Source organism: Camelina sativa, chromosome 11 (assembly GCF_000633955.1).
Source record: "Camelina sativa cultivar DH55 chromosome 11, Cs, whole genome shotgun sequence".
Taxonomy (NCBI): domain Eukaryota; kingdom Viridiplantae; phylum Streptophyta; class Magnoliopsida; order Brassicales; family Brassicaceae; genus Camelina; species Camelina sativa.
The window spans coordinates 9,921,470-9,934,080 of record NC_025695.1 but is presented as its reverse complement, the minus strand read 5'-3'; the positions used below and the strand labels follow the sequence as shown (position 1 = coordinate 9,934,080).

General features: G+C 38.8%; 1 protein-coding gene across 2 annotated transcripts in view; it reads left to right on the top strand.

Annotated features, from left to right (window-relative positions):
- LOC104722671 overlaps positions 9,615-12,611 on the top strand; it is a 9,430-nt gene continuing 6,433 nt past the window's right edge. The window contains exons 1-3 of one of the 2 annotated variants that reach the window (XM_010440870.2): positions 9,615-9,820; positions 10,217-10,329; positions 10,827-12,594. In XM_010440870.2, coding sequence (XP_010439172.1) covers positions 10,902-12,594 — 1,693 coding nt within the window. In that variant the 5' untranslated portion in view covers positions 9,615-9,820; positions 10,217-10,329; positions 10,827-10,901. The other variant, XM_010440869.1, reaches the window with a different exon arrangement.

Below are 12,611 nucleotides of genomic sequence, written 5' to 3'. Positions count from 1 at the left end.
AATATATAAACTATTGTTCTATTTTTGCATGCGTACGTTCTACTATTAATTCACTATGCAACAACGCAATCTACTATACATTTTTTTTTTGGGTTAAAATTCTGTTGAAACTGAAATTGATCGAGTTAGGAATTACTCGTCACGAAGTGTTTGAGCCTATATAGATAAATTTATACGATATAAAGGTTTATTCATTTCACTGTTGCTGATAACAGTGACAAAAACAATATTGGTGGTGAGCAACAAAGGTACTGAAATTGTCAACAACAAAACAAACGAAACAATTAAAACCAAACCATCCAATCCAATCAAATATGTTTGTAATATTGAAACATGAAGCAACCTAGCATCTCTTTACATTCGATTTGAAAGAAAATAAAAACAAACTCTAAATAATAAATAACAGATATCACAATCATATATAGATGGGTTGTGGGTGTGTGGACTAATAATGAGAGAATGGTAAATGTTTCTGAACTCTCTGAGCAGCCACCAAAACACTTAGAAAAAGGTTTTTAGTTCACACCTTTGTTTTACTTTATGCAAATAATCCGTGGTACTACAAATGTAATTTAATCGTAGTAAAATTGGATTACATATTCATTTTTTTTTTAATATATACTATATCATTATCAAAAAGTCAATCATGTTGTAGTACATGTACAGATTGGACGCTTTCTTTGTATTCTTCTGCACTGCATACATTTAACTTTAATAATTGCTCTTGTCCGTAATGTGACACTTCGATTTTCATGCATATTACTTAGCACTTTCTATATATATAAAAAGTTGTCATGATTTTTGGAATTAAAATGTGTCTATAATTCATTCATCCAGTACTTGAGCTCAGAATTAGACCATTTTCTGCCAAAAAGGTTAAATAGTATCCCTCAAAAGTAAAAGATTTAAAAAAAACAGTTTTGAGTGTTGGAGAGAGACGCGGTTAAGATAGAGCCGAGGATGAAACGTGTGAAAAGGGTGTGATGAGGCCAGCCATCAGAACCGTGCATTGAAATCACGTGAGGACACGTGGGGGAGTGAGCACGTACAAACAAAACTGTCTTTTGGACTGACCTTTGGAAGCAACCACAGAAACATCGAACATCATTCGGTGTACCATAAAAACAACACATATCATTGAGAGTTGTTTTTGTTTACTTACCCCCATAAAAACCCTTTGGTGTCAAACACAAGACCATTGTCTTCTTATTATTAACGATTTCTTTCTTAATTACTTAAACCCATCTTATCTTTGAGTTAGGTAGAAAAAATAATTAGTTACATCTCTTGAAAAAGTCATATTTCCACAATAATTTAAAATGTACAAAATTTCATAAATCTTCCTTGATTACATTGTTACATGCATGGATATATCCTACACATAATTTAGTGTTTATTTAATTTTAGATTTCAATTATTGCTTGGAACAACAGATAATTAAACATGCGTTCATGGGAAGGTCTACGTCTTCAATCGTTGACCGCCACAAAAGCATTGGTCGTGAACACGACTAATACTAAATTACGAACCAAATTTTGAATTATGTTATACAATAAATTTGTTTACTGATCTAGATGATTTTGTTGCAAAATCCAGACTAATTACAAGATATGTGAAAGACCCATGTTTTAGTTACGACCATTTAAATTGTTTACAATGGCTAACTACAATAGAGGAAGATTATGAAATATGAACAAGTTTGACCCATCATGGTTGTTTATGTTATTTACGAAAAAACGTAATGTATTTTTGGCACTTGAATGACAAAAAAAACGAAGCCTATAGTATATATATATATATATTTTCCACCTTCGTTTTTAATGCGCTAAGTTAGTCTAAATTAAGTTAAGATCATTCGAATGGTGAATTAGCAAGTACAGTTTAAATAATAGTAAAATCACCGAACAAAAAATAATAGTTTTAAATATTATCGTGCCATTATTCAGAACGTGTGATCTATCTATTCGAATTCACCCGACCGTTAGTAGGCAAATTAACAAATAAATTATCAAAAAAACAGTTTGTTTATTGTAATACAACTTTGCAAGGTTCGGCATACAAAATAATATACATTTATATATATATTTAATTTCATATTGTTATTAATAAAGAAGACCTACCATATATTCCATTTCTAATGGATAATTAATCCATGCAACGATTTATTTATCTACGTCAAGGCTTTTCGTCTATTACTTGCACGTTACAACTTACAACGTTTCATTTTCTTTCTCCTTTTTGGTCAACTCGTCATCCAGATTTTATTAAATCATACAATTGAAATATTGGTAAGCAACAACGTTCTACGTTGTTTCTTGTCCAAAAGGATTAGTGTCGCATAAATGTGTGTATGAAGCCAAAAACACATGGCTAGAGTACATTTTTATTTTCTTATAACAAGGTGCAAAAGAAGACTACATATAGAAACTAAACACTTGGAAAATAGACCATATTATAAATGTATATAATAATAACAAGCCAAAAAAAGTTAATAAAAAAGTACTATATAATGCTAAACTTTTGGTTTAGTATTTATGCATACTTCTATATATTTTAACATAACTAAATTTAAATAGTTTATTTACACATTATTATGCAACTAACAAGTCACATATCAATTTCATGTAGTTAATGGAGAGTTATTGCATGATTTAATTGTTTTAGTTGGAAATAAAATAAACAAGAAATGATACATGCTGATATTTAATACTTATAGGATGCAGTTTGAGTACAAAAAGACGAACTAATTTCTAATAGCATATTATTTAAGGTTTATACTTTAATGAAATTAAATTTCTATTGATTTAGTGTTTATGCATATTTTTTATAAAATTTAATATAACTACATATAAATAGTTATTTATATATGCAAGTCTGATATTAATTTATTATTATATAAGCGATGGAGAGTTTATGCATTCATTTAATTTTTTTTTTAAATATGTGAATTTCATTAAACATAATGTTTGCTGAATTTACAAAAGCGTTATACAGCGCTCATCACCTTGCTCAAAAAAATAAAAACATGGTATGAGTGATCCGTTAATCGAACGTGAGTAGGTAAATCTAGTCATATTTTAGCCAGTCAAGTAAAAGATCCTTGAATTGCCTTCTGTTTTGTTTTGCTAAAATAGCGTCTCGAACTTGCCTATCCAGTTGTTTGAATATGGTGTGGGCATCTGTCGAGATGTTATTGTGATACCTGCTATTTCGTTCCAACCAAATTGCATAGAGGGTGGCTTGTGCAGTCAATCTTCGGAGGCATCGTGGAGAAGTGGAGTCTTTGAGATCCAACCAAGCCGTGAAAGTGTCCCATGTGTGGAAAGTGAAAGGTCTGTAACCGAGACGTCGAGAGATTTTAGTCCAAAACGTTTCACTGAATTCACATCTCAAGAACAGGTGCTCGCGAGTTTCCAGAGCAAGGCCAAAAATGCAACAGCTAGGGTCAATCGGTAATCCCCATCAAACCAGTCGAGACCTTGTGGACAGCCTATCTTGATGCATCAACCAGAAAAGGAAAGCGTGCCTAGGTATAGCGCCTTTGTACCAAACATGTTTTGTCCACGGTATAGGGTTAGCCCGAGGTCTAAGATTTTCCCAGGTTTTGGATGTTGAGAAGTTGGCTAACTTCTCTGATCCAATTTGCCAAGCATAAGAATCTGATGTCGTGGAAAGAGTAGGTGATGGAACATTGGTAAGGTAGATTTGCAGTGTCTCGGCCTGTGGTGATCTTGCTGGTCTGAGGGACCATCCTGATGCAGAGGCAGCAGCGGTGACTTTTCCTTGGAGAGAAATGCCAGTTTGAGCTGGTCCGGTGATCCCCATGAAGTCGATAAGCGCTCCAAATGGAGTCCAATTATTGAACCAAAAGCTTATTTGTTGACCATTGCCCAGATTTGCTTTTAGGAATTTGCTCGCAATATGGCGGAGCTTGAGCATAGCAATCAGTGTACTTGAGCTCTGTTTTTTCATGTCCAAGTCCCAAAAACATCCGTCTTTTATCTTATTGTTGTGCATCCAAAGGGCCCATAGGGAGTCTCTTGCTGTAAACAATCTCCAAATAAGCTTGAGGATCAGGGTTTTGTTCCAGTGGGTTAAAGACCGGAGTCCCAAGCCACCTTCCTCTTTTGGGGTGCATATGTTTACCCAAGCCACCTTTGCTGAACCAGTTTTGGACACATCACCATTCCATAAAAAAATTCCTGCAGAGAGTCTCGATTTTTTTAATGCAACCCTTGGGGAGGATAAACTCAGACATCCAGAAGTTAATAGTGCCATAGATGACTGACGCAATAAGTTGGAGTCTACCAGCATAAGATAAAGCTCGAGAACCCCAGGAAGAGAAGCGATTGGTGAGATTCTGTAGAAGAGGTCTGTACTCCGCTAGTCTTAGTTTCCAGTGCATAAGTGGAAGCCCAAGGTAGCGTATTGGCAGTGAACCGATGTTGAAGCCTAAAGAAGCCATATGAGAAGCTTTAATGTGGTTCACTCCAGCTACATAAAGGTCAGTCTTGCTTAGGTTCATTTTAAGACCAGATATTCTGGAGAACCTCTCGAGAGTTGCAGCAATATTGGTGAGAGAACTGGTCTTGCCATCGAAGAAGATCATAATGTCATCTGCGAATGCCAAATGAGAGATGAGCGGGTCTTTAGCAGCTAGGTGTGAACCTATTTGATTTGTACTGAAACCTTTCATGAGGAGTTGTGAGAGTCCTTCCATGGCCAGGACAAACAAATATGGTGAGAGAGGATCGCCTTGACGCAAACCTTTTGCTCCCCTGAAATAGCCACATAGTTCTCCGTTGATGTAGGCGGAGAAGCTTGTCGTTGAGATGCATTGATGGATCAGTGAAATGAACTGGGTGGGGAACTCCATTGCTTTGAGCGTGTTGATTATAAAGTCCCAACGAACCGAGTCAAAAACCTTCATAAGATCCACCTTAAGCATACCTCTTGGGGAGATGTTCTTCTGATTGAAACCTTGCACAAGCTTAGTGGCAAGTAAAATATTTTCCACAAGTAGTCTCCCTTGTATGAAGGCAGACTTGTTACTGGATATGAGATCAGGGAGGACCTTCCTGAGACGATTTGCTAGGACTTTAGAGAGTACTTTGTAGAGGGTGTTGCAACAAGCTATTGGCCGGAATTGAGTAACTCGCTGAGCATTTGGAACTTTAGGGATTAGGGTCAAGATTGTGGCATTCCATTGCTTGAGCATTTTCCCTGTAGTAAAGAATTCGAGGACAGCCTCAGTTACAGAAGGTCCGACTGTGTCCCAGTGAGCTGTGAAGAATTCTACAAAATAGCCGTCTGGACCTGGAGCTTTGTTCCTAGGCAACGAGAAGATAACCTGTCGGATCTCCGTGGGTGTAACCGGTGAGATGAGAGATTGGATAGCATACGGTGAGCATCGTTGAGGAATTAGAGCAGCAATCTCTGAGACAGATATGGCATTGGTTTGCGTTTGATTGCCAAGTAGGTTTTTGTAAAAATCCACCACTAAGTCTTGAATACCTTGTTTCGAGTCCACCACCAGATCATTTCCATCGAAAAGGAGGATAATTTCATTGAACCCTTGCCTGGTGATAATTGATCGGTGGAAGAACCTTGAGTTTTTGTCACCCTTCTCTAACCAACAAATTCGGGATTTCTGTTTGAGATAGGACTCTTCCGCTTTTACTAGAGCACACCAAGTTTTGAATACTTCTTTCTCTTGCATGACTAGGTGGGTTGATGGAGCTTGCAGTAGTTCCTGCTGGCAACGGATGAGATCAGTGTAAGCATCCTGAACCCTCTTTTCAATACATGAGTAGTTAGTAGTGCTAAAATCTCGAATCACCGGCTTGAGCATTTTTAGTTTTTTTGCTATTATAAACAGTTTTGTTCCATTGAAAGCGAGTGAATCCCACCAGAGCTTGATTAAGGGAGCAAAATCCGGGTTTTGATTTAGTAGGACCAGGAATTTGAAAGGCTTCTTCCTCTTTGGAGCGTGGCTATCTATGAATAGGCAGCAAGGACTGTGATCCGAGAATGCAGGCTCAGCAAAGACAGCTAACGAAGTTGGGAAACTTTCAATCCACTCATCATTTTCAATGATTCTGTCCAGCTTCTTAGCGACTAGACCAATGGTGTGTTTATTTGTCCACGTGAATGTGTTGCCACAGTAGGGGAGATCCGCTAGTGAGGCAGTTGCTAAACATTGTTCAAGGTCATGCATACCTGAAGAGGAGAGGTTGTTTCCTTGTGTGGAGTGTTCATGGGGAAACAGTGTTTGGTTGAAATCGCCCAGAACAGTCCATGGCTTACTTGAAACAGTAGGCATAGCAGCAATCTCAACAATCTCCTCCCATAGATCCTTTCTCACTGAGGTGGAGATTGAGGAAACATAGACAATAGAGATAACTAGATGCTGATGAACAAACGGCAGTTTCACCTGACATGTGATCATCTGCAAGGATTTCCGCAAAACAGTTACTTGAACAGAAGGATGCCAAACGATCCATACCTTTCCAAGTTCAGAGAATTCATAGTTGTTATCAAAAGACCAACCAGGGAATGCACGAGATACTATAGCTTGTGCATTCAGTGGGCTGACGTGGGTTTCTACTATTCCACCAAAAAGCGGTTGATGTACTTTCAACCATTTCCGAAGATGTCTCCGCTTTACAGGGTCGTTTAGACCTCTTACATTCCAACAAAAAATATCCATAAAAGGATATTGGGGTTAGAGGTTTACGGGACCTCCTGCCCGAGCTTTACGCATCTTCTGCCTGTGCATTCGATTAGATACGACCTTCAGGAACCGATCCTCATTCACTACCGGATTGTCATCCTCATCAGAGGGACTATCAGAGCTTGTTCCGGAGGTATCATCATCAATGTTGTCTTCTTTGGTCAATAAGGGGGAGAACAGGTTGTCTCGCAGATCAATACAAAGCTTCCTTTCATCAAGCTCCAGAGAGCGTGAAGGCGAGGTTCTTATAGGGGAGTGGGTGATTTGTGGTGGCGCTTTAGCTTTGTTTGGATCAGTAGTAATGGCCATTGGCATTGAGCTTGTAGCAGAAGATTGGGGTACTCCTGTAGCTGGGACAGGGACTGGCGATATGGTAGAATTTGAAGAAGTGGTTGTGTCATGGAGTGGAAGCACAAGAGGAGGTGCACAAGTAATGGATAGCAGGCTGGTAATAGGTTGCTTTCCTTGGCGTTTGTCCTTTTTGGCTCTAGGGCAGTCAGATGTTAAGTGTTTGACTGAACCGCAAGTATTACAAGTAGCAGGAGCTTTTGAGCAACGAGAGTCTGTGTGACCCACCTTGTTGCAATGACTACACAATGATGGCAGCCAAGGACTAGACACTTGAATACGCTTGATCACCCTGGATTCAAAACGAGCATTAACTACTTTAGGTAATGGCTTCTTGGAATCAATGACAGTGTAAACCTTGGCAACCTCCACATTTATCAGGTTTTCCGTATGCGGGTGTAAACAGATAGGATGCCCAACTAGCCCAGCAATGTGCTCAAGCCCTTCCCGGTTAAAGAACTGAAGGGGAACATCCTCGAATACAAGCCATACGGGAACCATGGTCAGTTCTGGTTTTGTAGCCTGGATGTCTGGGGACCACTTTGCTACAAACATTGATTGGCCATCGATTTCCAGAGGCAATGACTTAATATGCGTCTGCGAGCATTTGGGCATGGTACTCTGAAAAGAAACGAATTTCCTTCCATCTTGGATACCGTAATGTCCTTACGCTGACGACTCCATATTCCGTTGGCAATGGCTTGCACTGCTCCTCGCGAGGGTGGTGCTTCGTAGAATTGACCTAGGATGAAGTTGTCCCATGCCTTCCTGTTCTTTTCAATCACAGAATTTGGAATCGTGACACAGGCTTCACCTGAGTCAATGGTAAATGGGGTACCTTTTTCCCCAATTTTATAGTGTTACCGTTGACGAGGTTCTTCCAAGGAGAGATGGCATTTGGCGGGGTCTCGCTGGTTAGTTGTTGGGGGTTTGGCAGAGTCGAATCCGGCTGGATGCGCCCATTGCTTGTGCCCTGGCTGGCATCGGAGGTCTCTGGGGTCCTGATGGCAGTGGTTTGGGCAATTGTTTTTCCGGGCACCGCGGTATTCACCTCTACAGGAGGGGGAGTTACGCTGTGGTCGGGAGTCGCGATGTTAGCCGAGATCTTAGAGGTCTCAGGTAAATTCTCAGATCTAGGTACATTGGGAGTCGTGCCAGCTAAATCAGACGATTCAGGCGGCACTGATTGCGTTGGGGTCGATTTTTGAGGAGCAGCATCAGTGGGGATACTGCGAGGAGGGGATATTTTGGGTTTCTTTTTGGCCATGGTGGCCGGAGGGAGCCCACGCCGAAATCGGCGAAGATGAAGGGATAAGGAAAGGGGTCGCGTAGTTAAGAGAGAAATTTAGGCGCGTGAGGCGCGTGTTTTGTTTTGTTAATTTTTCCCAAACTTTTTCCAAAGATTCAATTCAACGTTGTGATCTTCCATTTTGTTTTGTTTTTTTTTTTTTTTGATTTAATTCTTCTTAATTAAAACAAAATAAATGATAAATGGGACATGCTAAGGTGTCAAGTTCTACTAATTAAGCTTCCTTCAACTATTATATATAGGATTATATGAACCAAATTCATCAAAACGTACACATACGAACATATATCTACGAAGGGTAAGAAAGTTAACAACCATATTTAAAACATCTTACGAAAATCCATAATCGCGGTTTTAAACTAATTTGCGCACACGCATTCTTATAAATTTGCCTTAAAATTAATAATAAAACAGAATTATATATACTAGATTTGGATTTTGGGGATCGTTACTTCGTTAGATATTTTTGTTCTTAGCTATGGATGTAAGAGCAAACTAGTTGTAAGGTGTTTTCCGCACATGTGACTCAACGCAATAGTTCGTTTGTAGCATAGCATATATAGTCGAGATAGCTTATGTGGTGCGTCACATGACTCACATCTTTTGAGAGAACCGTGATTAGCATGGTCGAATGACATCCACATCCCCATACAATAGCATTTACAAATTGGAGGTTAAGTGTTAAGAAGCAATGGTCTCGATAACCCATTTATTGTCATGATCCAAGTGAAGAAGATGAGATACCTATTCTTTTGGAGAGTCATGGGAGATATTAAAATATATCTATAGTTCAGTTCTTTTTTTCCCTTTGGTTTGATCTTTATTTTTATTTTTTATTCGAGAAAGATATATATGAAACAAAAGAGCAGACGAAAAGGAACAGTGACGCCCATATCCTAGTCAGGGACGTGACTATGAGAACCTCTGTTTTTTATTTAACTCCCCAACCAGCCAGAGACTAAATTTATTAAAATTTTCTTATCAGGAAACATTGTTCATCAGCAGATTCAGGACAGTAGTAAAGAAAAAACAGGCAAACAAAAAAAAAAAAAACTTTTTTGTAAGAACAAATCACTTGTGAAAAATGGAGCCCACAAGCCATACCTAGCTAGCTTGATCTCTTCTTTCAATTTTTTTTTTTTTTTTGTTTTCAATTCTTTTAAAAAAAATTTCACTTCTCCCAACCCAATCTCTTCTGTCTCTCTCTTCCTCCTTTTGAAACAACAACATTACAAAGAAAATAGAAAAAGATCTCTCTGAAAGAAAGAAAAAGAGAGAGGGTGTGTGTGTTTTTGGTGATTTGACAGTGCCCATGTTTCTGTTTATTGGATAAGGACCTCTAAAATTACTTACTTTCTCTAGATACTTTTTATTAAAAAGAGACCTTACTATTTATCATATCTGTCTCTCAGTGTTTGAAACTCAAACTGGTAAGTCTCTATCTAATTGTGTTCTCACTTCTTGCGGTAATTGAACTTGTCTTTATAGATAAATTTGTTTTGAGAAACATGTTTTGGTCTCTTCTGGGTACTATTTTTTTTTTTTTTGTGAATATTCACATTATAAAAATCTAAACTTTTTGTCTCCCCTGTTTAAATTTTTTAAACTCCTAAAGAAAAAAAGAAAAAATTAGAGTCCTTTTCAAAGTCTATCTGTAAGTGGCGATGCATTCGACTACTCTATGAAAGCTCTCTAGTGTTCTTCTTCTTATTCTCTCTTTTAAACACCTCTCACTTTCATCTCCTTTCTCATTGATTGTTACTTGAATTTACAAAAAAAAAAACTCGTTTTAATTGAGCTAGGCTTCTTCTTCTTCTTCTCTTCAGGAGATAGTGCTCTGTTTAAACCCTGTTAAGTATCTTTATCTTCTGAAGGTCTTCTTGTTTGTTTAAAGATGATCTTGGTGATGGTTGGTTTATTCAAGAAGACACCGAGCTATGTAAGTTTCTCAGATCTGAATCCTCTGTACGAAAATGAAAATATTCATTTTTATTAAGAATTTTTTTGTTTATTATTATGATTATTTTATTTCCCTTTTTGCTTAGATCTGCAATGTCCTCAATATCAATTATTTTCCTTAAAAGAAAAAAAAATCATGATTTCTTCTATTTTTCCCTTATTTGTGATTAAAAAAAAAAAACTATCCTTTTTAACTATTCAAGATTTTCAAATATCATCATTTCAACTATTCAAGAAACAAGCTTTTTGGTATATAGTATATATACCCTAGAAGATTTCATTGCCGTTAACTTACATTTCTTACCAAATTTGATTCTAAAGCTGTGTAACCTTTTTCTAGGGTTCTTGTCTGTCTAAATCTTGAATCTTGAATCATTTTAGCTCAATCTTGAAATCTTGAAAAATCCAAAAATCTCTCCTTTTCAACACCTCTGTTTTGACTCTTTTTGTTTTGTTTTGTTTCTTGTCTTGAATCAGATTGGCTTCAATGGATTATTCATAGGCTACATTTATGGGATTTGATAGATTGTTAATTAAGGCAAACTTGTGGTTATGGATTCTCGAGGTGACGACAGTTCTAGGTTCGGACAATATCCGACAAAGCCTTGTAGAAACATGTCTTCATCTTCATCAGCTGCTTTCTTCTCAGCTAACCAGTCTCCGTTCTTCTCACCAAGATCTCCTAAACCCAATCAAGAACTCTCTGAATCCACTCGGTCTGATGCTCAGTGTGATAGCTTTGATCCTCTTAGCTCCAGCTCTGGTTTCCAAGACCCGGAGCTCGGTTTTTTAGCCGCCGCCGCCGCCGCATCACCACCACCTCCTCATCCTCAGTGTCAGAATCTTGAAGCTGCTGATCGAATCGCTTCGAGTAGTGTGATCTCTTGCACTCCTTCTAGATATGGAAGAGGGCAAGGGCAAGACTCTTCGTCGTATACTCAGACATCTTCTTTTTCTGTTTCTTATAACAGGTTGAGATGTTGTGATGTGTTTATAGGGTTGCATGGTCAGAAGCCTTCTCTGCTTAGGTTTGCTGATTGGCTTAGAGCTGAGTTGGAGTTTCAAGGGATGAGTTGTTTTATGTCGGATAGAGGACGGTGTAGGAGTACTAGGAAACAGAGAATAGTCGAGAGAGCCATGGACGGTGCATCGTTCGGAGTCATAATCCTAACGAGAAAGGCTTTCAAGAACCCTTACACGATCGAGGAGCTACGGTTTTTCGCAAACAAGAAGAATCTGGTTCCTGTTTTCTTTGATCTGTCTCCTGGAGACTGTCTTGTGAGAGATATAGTTGAGAAGAGAGGTGACTTGTGGGAGAAACATGGAGGGGAGCTGTGGGTTTTGTATGGTGGGATTGAGAAAGAGTGGAGAGAGGCTGTTCACGGGTTATCTCGAGTTGATGATTGGAAGCTTGAAGCTCATGAAGGTAACTGGAGAGATTGTGTTTTCAGGGCGGTTACGTTGTTGGCTATGCGGTTAGGGAGGAGAAGTATAGTGGAGAGGTTAACGAAATGGCGAGATAAAGCTGAGAAAGAGGAGTTCCCGTTTCCGAGGAACGAGAGTTTTGTTGGGAGGAAGAAGGAGTTATCAGAGTTAGAGTTTGTTTTGTTTGGAGACGTTGCTGGAGATTCTGAAAGGGATTACTTTGAGTTAAAGGCGAGGCCGAGTAGGAGGAAGAAGAATGTTACGTTAGGGTGGAACAAAAGCGGTTCAGCGGAAGAACGAAGGAAGAAAGGTAAAGAGAAAGTTGTGTGGAAAGAGTCTGAGAAAGAGATTGAGATGCAAAGTACTGAGTTGCCTTTAAGGAATCAAGTCAAAGTAGGGAGGAGCACGAGGAGGAAACGGTCGATGAAGGTTGTTTACGGGAAAGGTGTGGCTTGCGTCTCTGGTGAATCAGGGATTGGCAAAACCGAGCTGCTTCTTGAGTTTGCTTATAGACATCACCAAAGGTATAAGATGGTTCTTTGGATAGGTGGTGAGAGCCGTTACATTAGACAGAACTATCTGAATCTTTATCAGTATTTGGAAGTTGACATTGGGATAGAGAATGGTTCGGATAAAACGCGGATGAAGAGTTTCGAGGAGCAAGAAGATGCTGCGGTTTCCAAGATTAGAAAAGAGCTGATGAGGAATATACCGTTCTTGGTTATGATTGATAACTTGGAGAGTGAGAAAGACTGGTGGGACTCGAAGCTCGTGATGGATCTTCTTCCTCGGTTTGGAGGCGGGACTCATATCTTGATATCTACGAGACTCTCTCAA